Source organism: Osmia bicornis, chromosome 2 (assembly GCF_907164935.1).
Source record: "Osmia bicornis bicornis chromosome 2, iOsmBic2.1, whole genome shotgun sequence".
Taxonomy (NCBI): Eukaryota; Metazoa; Arthropoda; class Insecta; order Hymenoptera; family Megachilidae; genus Osmia; species Osmia bicornis.
In genome coordinates, this window is record NC_060217.1 from 7,824,478 (window position 1) to 7,843,200 (window position 18,723).

At 34.6% G+C, this 18,723-nt stretch overlaps 1 protein-coding gene and 1 long non-coding RNA gene across 7 annotated transcripts; one reads left to right on the forward strand and one right to left on the reverse strand.

The window, feature by feature from the left end:
* The first annotated feature begins 411 nt into the window (after positions 1 to 411).
* LOC114876125 lies at positions 412 to 8,410 on the forward strand. The gene is made up of 2 exons (XR_003789336.2): positions 412 to 4,028; positions 4,539 to 8,410. It is a non-coding gene; the product is annotated as an uncharacterized LOC114876125 (long non-coding RNA).
* LOC114876123 (disks large homolog 5-like) lies at positions 6,916 to 18,508 on the reverse strand. 6 transcript variants are annotated; one of them, XM_029187217.2, is made up of 13 exons: positions 18,371 to 18,508; positions 17,614 to 17,719; positions 16,992 to 17,009; positions 16,472 to 16,619; positions 15,980 to 16,328; positions 15,475 to 15,894; positions 13,992 to 15,080; positions 11,972 to 13,910; positions 10,790 to 11,816; positions 10,476 to 10,717; positions 10,152 to 10,381; positions 9,756 to 9,975; positions 6,916 to 9,668 (listed from the first exon to the last, which is right to left on the reverse strand). In XM_029187217.2, exons 2-13 carry the CDS (start codon positions 17,654 to 17,656, stop codon positions 9,562 to 9,564), a joined length of 5,832 nt encoding a protein of 1,943 aa, XP_029043050.1. In that variant the 5' UTR covers positions 17,657 to 17,719; positions 18,371 to 18,508; the 3' UTR covers positions 6,916 to 9,561. The 6 variants fall into 6 exon arrangements, with proteins under 6 accessions (XP_029043050.1, XP_029043048.1, XP_029043049.1 ...); XM_029187215.2 differs by having other exon boundaries at positions 17,614 to 17,854; positions 18,371 to 18,507; XM_029187216.2 differs by having other exon boundaries at positions 17,614 to 18,095; positions 18,371 to 18,507.
* Between the last annotated feature and the right edge of the window lie 215 nt (positions 18,509 to 18,723).

Sequence of the window (18,723 nt, forward strand, 5' to 3'; positions counted from 1 at the left end):
AAAATACTTACATAAACGTATAAGATTTCTAAAACAGAAGTTTTTTAAGTTCTCAAAAATCGAATTTTTCTCATTTCAACATGTAAAATATAATGTAATGTTATAAAATAAAGTTATAGTGAAGATCTAATGGCTCCAGCCTAGTCAACAATTTTAGTCCTTATTGTTATTCATAAAAAGAAAGACATTCTTTCGTATGAAATCCATTTGCCATAACTGTTTCAAATATAATCTGTAAATATGTACGGTCATTAACAAACATACTTTGCTAAAATTATTACAAAAGAAAATATATTGTAACGCTATAATCGACTTACAGCTGACATTAAGTCGAAAAAAAAAATATATGTAATAATTAGAATATACTTATTAGAAACAATTTTACATTTGTATTTCATATTTGTTAAGATTGAAATGTTAAATCTTAATATAATTTTGTATGAAAATAATTGTTATATTTATTTAAGACATTTGTTAATCATACATGAATAAGGCTCGTGAATAAAATTGTATAAGCCATGTTTTTGTTATATTTATCGCTAATTAATTACTTTTTAATGAGATCTGTATAATCTTAGATTATTTATACTCACAACATGTAATAAACATCGGTAAAGGAACAACTTTTGTTATTTTTATACTAACTTATTTTATACTCTTGCTTGCAATTTTAATGTTTGTAAAAATACAATTATTTATTTATAAAAAAATATTTCTGTAACATCGACATTCATGCATTTCATACCAAAAATCTCATGTCAAAATGTATTCCATTCCTCGGTTTTATTATTAATTTAGTATGAAAAAAAAAAATGTACTTATGCGACCACATATGTATTGACATGATATATAATAAATAAACCTTTGTGTTATAAATGTATGTTTCATTAATTTAAAATGTGCAAAATTACAATTTTCCACCATATCCTTTTATTGCATTATGTTCCAAATCAACTACATAAAATATTAATTCCTATTGAAAAAAATTTTTTCCTTACAGTGTTTAATTTTGCAATTAATTATTAACTGAATTATTATTGTATCTACTATGAAACATTAATTTCGCGTTTACTTTGTTCTAAATAAATATAAATACAAAATTCTTATTAAAAACTGGTTACCTGAAATCTTTCTTAGAAGACGAAAGAGGTGTCTTTATTAGCACTTTTGTTTTCGTTATTTAGAACTAAACATTATCTTTAAAAGATCTTGGGTGGAAGAAAATATCAAGCGTAATTGGGATGAGGTAGTTTTTATGGATGACATTTTCTTTCTCGTACAAATCCTAGAATTTTTAGACTCTAGGATTCTAGAAGACAAGAAAACAACGTATTTTGCGAATAAACAGTAGAGTTTATTGCTGATTATGTATGATTTAAACTATAAATAATAAATAATCTAAGGAATAATAACTTAATTTTTTTACTTTCACGATTCCTCCATGTTCATCTCTGGAAGCATATGGAGAAACCGTGTCACCGATTCGAAATGAAAAATAATCTTTTAAGATTCACTTAAAATAATACGAAACCTTCTCTTTTTTATACAATACAATAATACATTACGCGCAATTATCATATATATATGTACAATTACATTTATAAAACGCAATATTATATTATTACAACATTATGAAACGATATTGTGCTCGATATCGTTGAAATAACATTATATTAATACAAAAATTATTTAACAAAAAAATCACTTACAATCGAGTTTCGTCTCTCAACTAAAAGGATCCTTTAACGAATGTCGAATTTTTACAAAATCATTTTTACCACCACAACGCAGTTTTACATTTATGATTCTCTTGCGATACCAAAATCAAAAATATCATCATACCTGCCATTCTTTTTTATGTATGCTAATTTATTTATCTTTCCAATTTATTTTTGAAACCTTTTCAACGTCGGTTATTCTAATGTTAATTCGTCCTCATTAGTTAATTTTGACTTTTTAAAATTATCCAAACCATCAGGAGATTCTACCAAAGTGCCATTCACAAACTTGTATCACGTTGAGAAAGGATTATTGAACGTGAGTGTACATAAAGGTGCAAAGTAGTATATATAAAATATGTTTAAACTTCTTGGGATACCTGATAAGTGTTTCTCAAAATTTTCACTGTAATATGTCGTAATTTTCTGTTGGGTTTATGTGACATTAAACAAGTATCCTATTGCTTTTCAATGGTAGGGTACATTACGGATATTTAACACCCTGATGACTCTTACAATCTTTTATAAAAAGAAAAAACAAAATTTATTTTTAGAATTATATGTGGAAGCCTTTGCAATGTTCGTTGCAAGATACTGGACAAAAAATAATGACATAAAAATTAATTCATCAAATTCATAAGTCTATCTACCATCAAAGTGTTAACTTTTTTCAATTAAATCAATTGTTTTTAATAAAAAAATTAAATAAATGCCTGGCAGTGAAGGTGTTTACAAATGAATCGTACGTAGCAAGGTTCAAGTTTCCAACTTAACCTAACCTGACCTAACCTTTACTAATACAGTTAATTCAAAGCTTCTGTTATACGAAATTCAATTACTGTGACATAATAAATAATTATTTTGACTATCATCAGAAGGCATAGTACCAAATTGCAAGTATTTTAGAAAACAAAGTAATTTTGTTACGGTAGAAACTTATACCTTGCTATTTACAATAGTATCTTCCAAATTAAACATTATCCATCGCGTTTCTTTGTTAGTTAACAAAAGTCCCTCAACAACCTATGGAGTACAACGATACTCTTTCAGTATTAAACATTTCGAAATTCTATTGCTGATGAAGTAAACGAACGATTGATTATCGATCATCCCATAAATCAGTCTAGCTTTATACGTTCTTAGCAGAGTTGGGCATGATTTCAATAATTCTCTAATAAAACGAAGTTATTAAAATAACTTGGTTTTATTTCACATTTTTATTTGAGAATCATTTCAATAAAAAAGATTATGCGAAAATTATTCAAGTAATACCCAACCCTGGTTCTTAGCAACTATGTATGCAATACTATTTCAACAATACAGTCTGTAATGCGTAAAAATGTAGAAATTTGATTGTCAACCGGTTTAGAAATTGTCCTTTTGTAATCTATCTGTTACAGAACCGGAGTCTCTGAATTTATGCGCATTATTGATCTATCATTTTATAGAAAAGCAACCAGAAATAGCACTTCTTTGAAATGGACATTTTCCATGTAACGCCGAAGAAGCCTCCCCACTCTCACTGACTCTTGCCCAGGGCAAGAATACACGGAGTTCAAACGATTCCAGTCAAACTTCCCTTGATTAGTGGTCGATTCCACGCAGTTTGGACAATGTGTTTGCCATTTGTTTGAGTCCTAAATTATAGTTCACGAAATTATAGAAATATTCGCCAAAAAAATCGGAAACCTTGTAAAGTTGACCACTAATCAAAGGGAGTTCGGCTATAATCGTTTGAGTCCGATGTACCACGAGCCCGTAACAGTGCCCGCGAGCAAGTACGGGCACAGGTGGGCGCCCACGACCAGCTTACTACTCGAGCATCCCTGGTCTAGGTAATTATCTAAGTCATTTCAAAACTCATTCACTGAAGATTTTTAAACGAACGCATTAATTCTAATTACAATGAGGAGAGACGAATAAGACACCCTGCATGCCGAATCGATTAAATTCCATAGTGTTCTGCGACGAAAAGTTAAATAAGGAATCGCAGTGTTTCTTGTTAACAATTCAAATACAAATGTAAAATTATCGAGCTAACCGATATCAAAGTTCCATGATATCATCGCGACAACATATTGGCTGATAAGAGAGTATTCTTAATACTTATGGATTAATATATCGATAAATATTGCATTATTAGATAAAATAAGATTCTTGTACTTTTTAAGATTCTCATTCGTTTCGATGAGAGAAATATTATCCAAATTGTAAAAAGATGGAAGACGATTGGGACGTTTAGAAATACTTTATGGACGTATAAAACTTGCAGGAGTAAACGTGAATAGAAATTCACGAATTGCGAATAACGTAAGTAGTTTATCCTTTATTTTTATCAAATATACAGTTACTCGTATCATTATTTATTGCTTGATATTGATTGTCATGATTGAAATACGAAAGTCAGAAGAATTATTAATCGAGGATAAACATTACTTGCGTTATTTAAAACACGAAAATTGCAAATGTGAAATCTTCTCAAAAATTCTGAATTGGAATTCTGGAATTCAATACTCTTTCTCAATTATATTCTCAATACAATTGAAAATATCATAATTATATTAATTATGTGATGCTAGTAACATAATCTAATAAGACAAAGTTTCACTAAAAATACAATTTCGTTCTGTACATACCAATAATAGTTATTCATATAAAAATTTGAACACATTAAATTACATTTTTCTATGATACAATAATAGTAACTTATCAAAGTACCGAGTTAGGAAGAATTTGTTTCATGAGACACGAAACGTGTTGAATATAGAATTAAATGTAGATACAAGTAACATTTGACAAATTAGAATAAACTCTTTTCAGCCAATAGGAACGCGCAGTTATGTACGTAAGTTGTACACGAAGAATGAGATACAAATACAATAGGAAACGCATGGAAAGATAGCGGATATAATGGCATTCTTAAAATGATTGAATTTCGATGGTAGCCACACAATGAGAATATTGCGAGGAGAAATTCGTTATAGAAAATATAGAGAATACTATTGAAGACTAGTCGCGAATATTGTTTGAACAAATTGTCATCAGAATCATTAACCTGAATTATATAGAAAAGGGGGTAGTAATATCGACCACCATAATTCTGAGATTTACAACAGGGTGTTTTTAGTAATTGGGACGGGTTATATGTTTAAAAAAAAAAAAATAGAAAAAAAAATTAAATAGTATAAGCAACTATACTCCATCCAACGAGGCGAGACAATAAAGGAGTACAAATTCACGTGCTCGAAGCAGGACCACCCCACAGTACACAAACCTCGACCGAGACGTTTGAAGAACCGGAAACATATTCTGACTCGTCTCGTTGGACGGATTATATACTTTTCTACAATTGCAACTTTTCTTTATAAGTGCAACGATGCATGTATAAAAATGCAATTACACCCTACTTTTAACTCACAAAGGCTTTCATGAAAATGCAATTTCATTAAAGAAAAAAATTCTATATACTCTTAATTAGTGTGATGTAATGCAATACGATATCTATCTTTTTAAAATATAGGCGTATCAATACTTTTTAAGCCCATTGTATATATGATTATTATGAAAATAACTAAATAAATTAACTTTCACAACTTACTTTGTTCTAAAATAATACTGACCCATATTACTCTCCGATTTCAAGATTGTTAATCCTTGACTTTTCTAAAATAAAAGAAAAAACAGAAAATTCGTCATTTCTATGAAATTGATATACGTCAAAAAATGAAACTAATATTCCATATTACTACCACCTTCTCTATTGTTCAAACTTGATCACCGATCTCTGCTACTACGTAATATATCACCATAAACGCTTCAATGATCATTAATAATTAATGCTTGATCTGTTATCGTGCACCACTAGGCGTGCTAGTTTAAAAATATTTCTGCGGCTGTTTCGAGTGAACAGAATTTGCGAACTTTCATAGCTAAAAATGATTTTTCCAAGCTAAAATTGCAAGTTGATTCACGAAATAACATTCGTGAATCAAAATAATCATAATTAGCTTTTATTTCTATCTTCAATTCCTTTTGTAAAGAATCTTTTATTCTTAATGATCGCGTTTAAAATCAAGGAATTATTCTAAACTTGGAAAATAATGGAGAGAAAGAAAGTAGTAAAATTATTTTCTTTAAAGTTGGAAACAAATGAGCTTAAATTATCTCATTAAATGATACAAATTCTTCTTCATTCGAATTCCATTCACTCGAAGTAAAGGACGAATATTGCACACCTTTTGCTTTTTTGTGTATTTGCACGCACCAGTGTTATGTATATACAATCCATCAAAAAAGTCTCTGCATTTGGTTAAAAAATATTTAACATTATAGAATTTCTGCACAAAATAATATTTACATAATACTTAAATTAAAAGGGAGGAAAAGTCACTTATTACAGTCACATAATAATCTTATCAAAAAATCTATCTCCTGTTTTAAATATCATCACGACAAAAAATTTTGATTACGATAATTCTAAATCGATAACACTAATGTACAGTACCGAGCATGGTAGGTTTCTCTAGGGAAAATGACAATTACCCCTTTCCTCGTACATCTCTCCGAGTTTACGGGTTCCGGGGTTCCCGATCCACCTCAAAGGCTCTCCCTCACCCCGAACACCCATCTGTCCTCTAACGCCATTTTTCGTTAAAACTTTATCGAACCATACAGAAATTTTTTCGATGGATTGTAATTATTGAATGGTTTGGAACCACGTGCTTATGAAAAATATTTAAAAAGTGCGTGGTTAATTATATATATATAATATATATATATATATATATATAACATTTATGTATGTATATAAGTATTGCCGAAAATATGAGTTTCATACTATATATGTATATGTATAATTAATAATGTAGAAGGATTGTGAAATTGATATGTTATCGAAGCAGTAATATTATACGTATCACAGTGCTGTGATTGAGAATTATAATAAATATTATTCTGTTCTCTCTCCATCTCTGATACTGTTTCTTTTTTTACAGTTTCGCTTCGCCCTCGACCTATCTTAATTTCTGTTGAATTTTGATATCAGCTATTCATTTCTTATTTACCTGACAAAAGTTTTCACAAACGCGTTGAAACTGAGAGAGAAGACGTAAAGAATTCGCTTTTCAACTCTTCATGTATGAATCTTACGCGTTATACATCGTTTTTTTTTTTTTTTAATGTAAGGTGAATTATAAAGTAGTGGTCAAATGAAACTTTTATTCATTCCGTCAAACGTAGATTTCTGATCATTTATGTACATTAATTTTCAATTAAAAAAAAAATAATACATGTCACTCTTATGACACTGCACTTTGTGCAATGATATTTTTAAATTACACTAATCTTTCGCTATTTTTTATGTACAGTAGTTGACACTAAAGAAGATCAAGAAAATTGTTGTTTCACTGAAATAATTTCATTTTTTAACAAATTAATACATCGCTTTTTGTTTCAAATTTTTGTAATAGTACGAAATGTACAAGAAATGCCTCTTATAAAATTTCTAACGCGTATCAAAATATATTTAAAGCTATAAATAACAATTTTACACACTTCACCCTACACGTGTATAACGTCCAAGATTCACATATGTATGTTATACATATGTATATAGATATAATATATAATATATTATCCGTATCTTTCCTATTTCTTAAAAGAATAAGAATTAAATATCCATTCCCGAAAAATATTTCGTTCTATTAATTCATTAGTAAATTCCTAATTATAATTTCTAGATTGTCCATAGTTGCTTTTTAAAACCTATCTATATACCCTGGGTACGAAACACAATAAATTCCTTGTTGATCAGCTGCCAAGAGTGCTTGGCACATTTTGACTCGTCTACGTTTCTTTTCTCTTTTTTAATTATTTTTTGCGAAATTCGTACCGATGATTTCGCAGCGTATCAAAAAATGTATACATCTACACATACCCTCCCGTACGAATAAATTTAATCGTAATCCTTATGAATTAGCATAGTATCCCTTTAATTTTTGGTCTCACTTTGAATAACTTACGCCTAAATATTGTCTCGTTAGAAAACTAAATTTTCTGTTTCACAAAAGAAGTAACATTTCACTTTCCTTTCCTTTGTCCTTCGCTCTCTCATCTCACGCTTTAAAATACGGACAAGTATATTTTTTAACCCGCGACGTTCATAGGAGTTTTGCGTAAGCAACGACAATTCCTTGAAATACATTAGAAGAAATGATACGTTTGAAGTATCTTAAGATTTCTCACGAAATTTGTATCTACATTCAAACACTGTGAACGATAGGAAAATAAAATTTGACTTTTTAGATTACACGAGCAAGAAACATGAAAAATAAATGTTCTGAATGTAGATACACAGCGGTACGGTATTCGCGTTTTAAATACATTTCCTCGAGGACTGCACTTGCAAAGCGCCATTGAAAAACACGATCGTAGAAATAATTCAAACCTTAAGAAGTAAAAAAAAGCAGTAACGCGCATCGTTACATGTTATTCTGTTACAAGCGTTTAATATCAGGTTAGTCTGTGTCGCTGTTATCTACTCCTATCATCGTTCTTAAATATTTACAAAATTCTGCGATGGCGACAACACGAGCCATCCGTTTATCAATTCCGTATTTCACAATTTGTTTCAATCTAAAGATAATTAAGAAAAAAAAAAAAAAAAAAAACGTTAACCCCTCAAACCGACTACCGTGCAACATTAACGAACGGATTATAAACAATTTTACAAATCAATGTGACTAAAGTATCGCTTAAATCTAAAGGATCCGTCTAAGAAAGCTAGAAATTAATAACCAACTAATTCGTAAGTTCCTTCCGTTCCTTTTAAGTAAATTATATACAAATAAGTAACCTTCTTTTTTCATTTATAATATTACATCCTCTGTACACTAATCCTAATCACGCAAAAATTATTCTGTACAACGAAATGATCTGAGGGATTAATAATAGCAGCCAGTTAATACTTGGCTGAAACTTATTCGCTAATTAACTAATCAACTTTACAAATTCATCCACCAATATGTTTTGCGGGCCACGGTACGACGAATATTTTTCTTTGCTACACCAATTCATTTATGGTCTCGCACCAATTACTATTCATTTTCGTAACGTTTCATTGATTTATTGAAAAATTACGATTGATCGAGGTTCGAAGCAAAATAACAAGTTGACAAAGCTATTTCGTTCGCTGGTAGTACGAGTGACGATTTGCGCAGGAAGTTCATCGATTAAAAGAAAAAGACGTGTGCGAAATGTACAAGCCATCTTATGGCTTCTTTTTTTGAAAAATAAAATTAAAATCTCTGATCTCTGTAAAGAAAGCAAATGTAAAATTTGAAATGTAACATGAAATTGATGCGAAATCGACTAGATTTCATATTGTAATGATACTTATTAATTATTATAAAACTGTGATATTTAAATAGTAAGGTATTTCAACATGGAAGTCTTGTATGTTTTGCAATATTTTGTAAAAAATGAGATATAGCAGTTGAACGTAACATAGTCAAATATTTAAAGCGTTTATAAAATAATATATCAAAATAAAACATAAAATTTGTATCAAGTTGAAAGTGATAAAATCCATTGTAAAAAAAAAAAGGAAAGAAAGACTGCAATATTTGTATAATTGCATCACAACCGAAATGAGCGAAAACGATTGAAACAACCATTGTAATAAAGCATAAAAAGAAGAATCGAAATCTTTGTCTAATTTCGAGACAACTAAGAGACCATAAATAAACAAATTTGTAACAATTTTGTACAATCGTACAGCGTAAGGGCCCCCTGGTGGAATTTAGATTGATTTCCACTGCGGTTTGTGGGGACCCCCCCTTAAACGTCAGGGAAGTCCTCTAGGAACCCACAGGGCTTTGCTTTGCTCTTCGTCTACTGCTGCTTTAACTTGCGTGCATATGTAAGCAACATTTACTCCCGCCGGTATTACAGCTAAAATAAATAACAACAAAAACTATACACATGCAACATACCATATTTACACTAAATATAAAATTTCTATATAAAATATATTCTCACCAGAAATATAATGCCTATACTCGGCTTCCAATTTCAATGCCTGTTCATACATTTCCTTGGCAGCCTTGGCACTTACTTTATCACTTGGATATCTCGAATCTTTCACTTCTTTTATTTGCTTGGTACTCTTAAATTTAATCAACAAAACAATAGGATAGATCTGGTGCCGATGAAGCCGCTCGATCGACGCGATGGATACATCCAAGATACAATGAGTATTCTATAAATAAACATATTTATATAAAATTTTTGCTAATCGAAGGTAATAAAAATAATTCAAAGAATTATATATGTTTTATACGATCTACTTTTAGATAGTTAACCTTGCGGGTCTAGGTGTTTATTATAAATAACTGTATCAATATTGTGCACGCATTGAATAAAAAAATATCCTACCTTCTCGCAAATGTCCTTGACAGCTTGTACCGTAGTGCACTCGAAATAGCTTCCTTTTTTTCTGTAGTCTACATAAAGAGAGTCACGTAAACCTTGCTCGAGGGTCGCCTGGGAACAATGCATAGCTTCTGCAAGACACCTAGTAAACTGTCCAGGGAATTCTTGCAATAATTTTGTTACTACACATTCGCTCAGAGGTCCAATAATTAGTACTGGTCTTAAAGCTGGATCTGTATAAAAATATAAGTACACGATGAGATCAAAAATTTAAATAGATTAAATGTAAATCAATAAATATATTTCTTTATGGTTAGAAATACTTACAATCTAATCTTTCAACACGTTGATAACTTGCTGGTAAAGTTTCCTCGTTCAATGTCCCGCTATCACTGTACCAACCCAAATTCACCCCCGTGAGATGTGACAATTCTTTACTGTCCCTACTAGAAGAACGCTGATGTTTCTTTCGACGGAAGAAACTTCTTCTTGCACTGGTACTACCTCTTCTAGTTGTGTCCGTTTCCAAATCACCCAGTGACCGTCGTAAAAGCAATTCTTCTTCAACCCTGACAATATAACCTTCATTAAATACACAAAAATATTATGAAATCTTTGTACCGTTGTTTCTTTTAGCTTACTTGAATTTACTTGGAATTATACCACACGTCTGTCGTCTCCCGGTCTGATCAACCAACCAGGCTCTCCAATGACCCGGAGTACCATTGAACATTGTATTATCGACGTACAAAATATCGTCTTTATTAAACCTAAGCTGTAGGCTGTCCCCAACTTCACCTACCCGATCGAACATAGCTTTCACATAGAAACTGTCTCCAGGCTTATCTTTTACTTCGTTATACCTTTCAGGTACATATTGAGCGATCAGCGTTACTTTGTCCGCCGGCCTAGCCAGTTCCAGGGCCGCTTGCTCGGCGGTTGCTTGCCTGAGATCCACGCCATTGTATTCCAGAATTCTATCGCCGGTACGTAGACCGGCTTCTTCGGCGAGGCAACCCGGTTGCACGGAGTGTACGAATATTCCAACACCGTTTCCACCCACCAACGAAATGCCCAGATTAGAACATTTTCTAGTTTCAATAAACAGGTATCTCGGTTCGCTCGGCGGTGGACTTTTACGACTCTGATCTTCCTGAGTTGGACTTCTCACGGTGGCGTTTTGTCTTTGCAACGTGGTCGCTGCTTGATTCAGTTGCGCGCGCGTCAGTGTGTTCCCGGTACCACGTAACGAGTCAAGAGTCACGGAATTACGCATATTTTCCAAGGTGGCCGAATTACGGAGCTCTGGTTTCCTTATGTTGATGTCCAACGACGCTGACGCTCTGATCTCTCGTTCCCTTTCTTGGGTGCCTCTAACTTCCAAGGAGGCTGAATTTCTGATGTCTCTTTCTCGGATGGTGCGAGGTGGTTCCAAGGTATTCGACGTTTCACGCATGATAGTCAGGGTGTTGGTAGTGTCGCGCGTTGTACTTAAACTACTAGAGGCGTCACGCTCGGGTTCCGAGCTTTCCAATGGCTCTATAGTTGTTTTTCTGGGAGCCTCGGGACTATTGCACGGTGTAGGCGACCCACTACGGCTACCTCCTTCGGCACCACCGGCTTCCGATGAACTGGAGGAAGCGGAGCCTTCCTCTAATTCGTTGTATTCTGGTAAAGGAAAAATGAAACGTAAGCCATTGGGTTCCGTCGAAATACGAACCATGCAATGATCACATTTAACAAGACTAGTGCGAGAAGATTTATATAAAGTGCAGCTTGCGACAGGGACACTCTACTTATTCTAATAAAAACACTGTACTTACTGTCCGGACTATACTGCACCAGCATCGTTATGGAATTACCGCACTGACGCAACACGTTGGCAGCAAGCTGATAAGTAGCACTCCTCATATTGATGCCACAGACCTCGAGCAACTGATCGCCGATCTGTAGACCGACCTGGGAAGCTAGACTGTGCTCGCTAACAGTGGAGACGAATACACCACCGCTCTCTAAGCAAGAAATTTGAATACCTAACGGCTCGACCGATTTGTCTATGTGAACTCTACGAAGTTCCCCAGGTGCCGGCCTTGGCTGAGAGTAACAATAGTCAGGCATGCTGGACCGTTTGTTGCTGCTACTTCCACGGACCGTTCCTCCGGTACCGCCACCGCCCCCGGTACCCGGGCTAAGTACTTCCACGTGGAATGTTGGCATCGGGCTTCCTCTTTCCGAGGTTCTCTCTATACTGCCGGTCGACAATTTACCCACGCTGCTTTTCGACGTAACACTAGGATTTGACGGTATTCGAAATCGTTGATTCTCTTTTTTTCTCGGAAATGTTCCACCTTCGTAGCCATGCGTGTACGGTGGCACGTCGTACGTAGTGCCGATCGGTGGACCGCGAGATTTGTGATAATGCAAATCTACTGAGGGTGTGTGCAAATGGCCGAATCCTGTTTGCGGGCCAGGGCTATACGATGGTTCGAAGTATGATCGTGCATCGGGAAGTCCTATCGACTCCCCGGACTGTGCGGACGGCAAAGACGGTGGGGAAGGGTATCTCGATGGTAAAGAATTCTGTTGATGGGGGTGTGGATGCGAATGCGTATACGGGGGAAATGAAAAGTTACCGGTCAATTGCTGTCTTGGCCCGCTGGTCGACGACGTCGAGGAACCGGCCCCTGAATAGAGCTGCGACTGGGCCCTGTTATGCTGCAACGTGTCTATTTGGCTCTCGTTGCTAGGGGTATACTTTTGGGCTCTCTTCTTCGAGAAATATTCTACATCCTTTCCCGTGTTACCGGACTTCACGGAAAAGTCGATACTCGTTTCGGACGGTGTCAGGGTTGAACTGAGTCTATTTTCCGTGTTCTCGAATTCGCTCGCCGCCGGTTTCTTATCTATCGGTATATCTTTGAACTGCACCACTGGAGTAAAGGATTTTTGACTAAATAACGGTCCAGCCTTAATGAAATTTGGTAATGGTTTTTCAACAGACTTATACACAGTATGCCGATTGTTAACATTCGGGAAATTGGTCAAGGGAATCGGGTTGGATATACGGTTATAACTTTCATACTTTGGAGGATTAAGGAGTACACTTAAGGGCAGCCTTTCTTTCGTTTTACGTGGATGCAAAATCGTACCAGTACCATTTTGTATCAGAGGCCCACCTCTAGCTTTCGGCCACGTACCTCCATTTTTCTCAACTTTCTCTGTTCCGCGTCGCTTACTTCGTTTCAATACACCGTTGTTCGCTTTCTTGTGATAGCTCTCTATTACAGAATCCAGTTCCGCGATCGCATCCTGTTCCTGCTCGAAGGTGTTTGTACTGGAGTTACGATGTCGCTTCTTCTTCTCCTCACGGTCCTTACTATGCTTACGTCCTCGTACGATATCAATTTTCTCTCGTATGTTGTCCCAAGCATTGCTAATCCCGCTTGGCTTTTCACTGCTAACCGACTTTGAAACTTTATACACACTTCTATCACCGAAATTCGTTGCAAGGTATCGCCTGTCGTAATCGTCCGACGCGGTTTTTAACATCATTCTTTCCTGTTCCGTTTGCGAACAACTGTTTACCATTTTCTGTTTCTCCGTTCCGAAACTACCGTCTATGGTCATAGTTTCAGAACTGGTCGCCGAAGGCAATGGTATTCCTTTCAAGGTTGTAATAGTTAGTACATCTGTACTAGTATCGTTTAAAATTGTCATTGCTTCGTGACTGGAATTAATACCTTCCATTGCTTTACTATTAATCTGAAAAGAAAAAAAACGCGTTAAATTATTATTAAAAAGGAAAAAAAAAAGGAATCGGATCGATACAAATAATTTACGTACATTTAAAACTCTATCCCCTACAGCAAGATTGCCGTCTTTAGCAGCTAGACTACCAGGAGAAATTTTTGAAATATACACTCCGAGTTCCAAAGAAATCCCATGAGGAACAGAACCAACAGGTAATTGCGTTGTCCTTAACGATCGTCTGGTTAAACGCCGTCTTCTTACCGTTAATGTAGCTGATCCCACCGAACAGGTACGTAAAGTTTCCATTATTACACGCGTGGACACCGATGTGCAATCCACGTTGTTCACTCGCATAATACAATCATTCACTCTAAGTTTACCATCGACGGCACTTCCTGACGTTATTTGAGCAACATAAATTCCAGTATCGTTCGGATAATACGGATTGTCGCGTCCTCCAACCAATGTTAACCCTAAATCGCGATCCGAATCCAAGCAAAGTCTACTAAGATCCAAGTGAATAGTAAGAATTTCCCAATCGCTAACATCGGTATCGATCGTCGAATCGTGAGCATGCGTTAAACCTTGGGAAAATTGACTCGCCCTTAGCGCATGATCACCGGATTCTATTTTCTCCTTGAGATCCTTCAATTCCTTTGAAGCTTCGTTTCGTTGCTTTTTAATATCATCAGAATCGCGTAAAGCACCGGCTAATTCCGATACCGCACGATCACGTTCCTTCCTTAATCTATCGCACAGAGTTCTAATACTTTCTCTCTCTAAAACTATTTTATCTCTTTCACTGAAAGCCCAATCTCTTCTTCGTTTCGATACCTCTGCTTCCTGGAGGGCTTCCTCGAGTTCCGCTTGTAATTTATCTACCGACTTTCTCAGTTTGTCCAATTCCAAGTTTGCCTGATCCAAATTATCCATACGTTCTTTGTCACGTTTCGTGTAATCAACCGTGTTATTCTCCCTTTCGGCTTCTTTGTTCGAGTTATCACGTTCGCGGTTATACGAGTGTAATTCCATGTGATTTTTATAATCTCTTTTCGAACCTTCAGAATAATCACCGAACTTCTGACGTAACTCGTTACATTGTTTTAACGCTTCATCGCGATCTTGCAGAGCGGATGAAATTTCTCTTCGCAGCGTTTCGATTTGATAAGATAAAGCTTTTTTCTGAAAACAAAAACGATAATCGCATGTTAATACAATATGTAAATACTTGAAAATCAATAGAAAAATTGTAGAAAAAAGTTGATAACGAATTATTTGATTCAGTTATTTAAAAAAATATTGTGATCGAACAGAACCTTTTTATAATACATATATTAACATTTTACCGGCAGGTGACGTCACAATGGCGTCATTTGTGTGTCACTGACGTCACATTTATCGGGAAAACTTGGTATTTTTATTTATTTATCAGTTGGTTCTACCTTCTTAAGTTTCAAGTGTTTAGTAATTATTCGACCAGTAAGGTATTATTAAATTGAAAATAAAGGAAAGAAACGAAATTTTGTAGTTTAAAATTAAATAAGACTATCAATAAAATTATTCAGTTTAATTTTACCTCTTCTATAAGTTGTTTATTCTGATTTTCTAAATGTGTGATTTTTGTGTATGCTTGCGTGAGATCGTCACCAAGTTTTTCCATTTCCTTATGTACTGTATCACGTTCACCCATAATTAAACTGTACTCTTGTAATGCAGCATTTCTTTCCTCTGTCAATCGTTTCATATCCTTACTAGCCTTCATGCGTAGCACCATCGCATGGTTAATTTCTTTAACAGCTTCTTCATGCTGTTGTTGTACTTTAGCTAAGGCTTCACGATATTCGTTCCTTTCCCTCAATGCTATATCCCATTGCCTAATTGCAGCAGTACATTGTTGTTTCAAGCCATTTCGCTCACGTACTGCACTGTTACGTTCCTGAACAATCTCTTCATACTGTTTCTTTAATCTGACAGCTTCTTCTTGTGATAGTTCCAACTATATTTAATTATATATATACAAGGTTTTATCAAATGGGTGTTAAATAATATATATCAAAATATAACCATTATTTTACACTTGCCTTATTAACGGCCGACGAATGCGACGATATTAAATCATCGTACCGTTTCCTAAGAGCATCATATTCGTCTTTAACGGCTTCATATTTTCGAAGCGCAGATAAGTAGTGCTGATTCATTGTGTCACTATTACTAGCATCGGAAACAAGAACTTCTTGATTCTGACATCTTAAATCTGACACTTCCTTTTGCAACGCCTGGACCTCCCGGTCAAGACGTTGCTTATCATTCACTAGATCTCCATATTTGCCCCGCAACGCGGAACTTTCCTGTGACGTTGCCTCCAACTGATTCATGACTGCTATATGTTGTCCTCGATAGTATTCCAATTCCTTCATAGTATGTTCACACCTACACGATAAATTATTTTATATATAGATATACAATTGTCACACTTGTGTTTGCATTAAACAAAAAAAAAAAAAATAAAAGAATTTTGTAACAGTAGCACAATCAAGAAAGCAATACAACTTTAAACAAAAACCAGGACAAACCGTCTTATAGTATCAGAGTGTTTATGTCTAAGCAGTTGAAGCTGATGCATGGCTTGATCACACTGAGCTTGCAAACCGTCATAATCACTACAACATTCAGGACCACCGACAGGACTTCCAACACTGCCATAGCTTCCACTATCTCTTTCTGCATGCCGCACACATAAGTTTTATCCAACAACGCAAATTGCAAAATAATGAACATAATGCAAATATTGCGAATATAAATAATGTGCTTTCACAACTTTCATATAGAAAAAAAAACATATTAGTGCAATACAGTTGTGCATTAAAATGAAAATAATAACGCTTAATATCTATGTATCAAAAATAGATTGCACCTTTTATTAAAAATAGAAATACAAATTTTATTGGCAAACTTAAAAAAATATTAACAAAATTTGATACCAATGAATTGCTATAAATAACTCTTTGATTTTAAATACAACAAGAAAATATATAATTACACAATGTACTTTAACTGATATAAATATCTGTATACTTTATATATTATTCTTACCCATGTTGAGTGCTCCATCTGCAAAAAGACAATGGACAAAAATGTAATCAATTATAACTATAGTAAGCGTTTCATTGCAAATGTAAAAGTGAAATGGTTATATTTATACAGTATACACTGTGTTGTTACAATTGGTAGAACAATATAATCAGAAGTTTTGCTAGCTTTCACCAGGAAAGAAACTCTATGTCACGCATGTAAGCATCATGATTCATTGTTTTTTCCAAAGTGAAATTATAAACACTATTTGTATACGACCTATAATAATCTAAAACATAAATGTACAACAATATTTATTTATCAGATTATAATTATTTATAGAATAAATCAATTACTTTGGAATTTTTATGGACACAAATAATGTATTACGTAATAGTTTTTGTTAGGCATAATACTAATGTTTATATAAATGTATCTGTCTTTTCAGGTTTAATAATAAGCAAAATATTATTCTTTGTACTGTCAAGCTTCTGCTTTCAAGGATTAAAACAAAAATAAACCTTTTTTAATAACAGTCAGTTTATTGGGTCAAACTTTCTCATTTACTTTATACCTACAATAGAAAACAACTGATACAAACACATATCAACGCGTAACATAGAAAACTTAAGATTACACTCACCACTACTTCCAGCACTATCCAAGGAAGACGCGCCAGAAGCCATGCTCTTGATTCACCGAGGATCTACCACAAATATTTCTCTAGCAAGGTACGTGCTAGGTATTGCCTGGAAAGTATCCATGCGCTGTACTTTACGGAAGAGTGAACCCTTTGTGAATTACTAAGAAGTAGCCTTCGGGATGACATTACGGCTATGGTTTAAACGGTGCATGGCGCTCATCAGAGGGATGCAACAGTGCACCTGGCACACATACACACAAAGTAGCTCTTACTCCAATACAAACACGTGCCTTGTAATATCGAGACTTTTCATGCATCACTTTTTTCCGCGCGGTTACTGATACGGGAGAAACAACGGGTGGACGTATGTTTTCTGAATGGACGTAATAAATTAATCTAGGTTTTGCTGATGTGTCTCAATCTCGAAAACCGCGTCGCATCCGTTCCTTTTATCCCTGTCAATCGCGATGTTATTGATCCTCCTTTAAGAACAACCAGAAACGAGTAAAGATCGCCGTCGGGCTCGTTTCTAACAAACTGAAAACTTCTTATCACTGTAGAAAAAAAAAAAAGAGCCAACAAGCCTTTCAGCGGTGATCTCGATCGCGCACCTCTTTAAATAATCCATTAAACTCGCTAGACAACACTAAAATCGCCACAATTTTCACTGATTTCGCTCGTACGAATCGTCGCGAACTGCGCACCGTTCATCCCGAAGCGGCTAATGTCCCGATATTAACGATAATTGATCGCTCACCTGCTGCACCAACGAACCTGACAATTAGCCATTTTCATTCCGCCACTACAGTCTGTTTCGTATTGTCGATAATAAACATACTTTGTGGAGGAGCTTGTTACCGAGGCTCGTGGCGCTAGTATCACAGATGAGATCGTCACTGATCATCACGAAGGGGGAGAGTATTCGCTTTATAACTCATTAATTTGTATATCAATTATCAATGTTATTATACTGCTAAGATCGAATGAATCTAATAAAACTAAAGATAAGACGAGGTGCAAACATAACTTTTATATAGTTTTTAATTTTATGTTACAGCGCGCTTTAAAAATACTCCCTTAAGAGCCATCTACCACTAAACGAAGAAACTA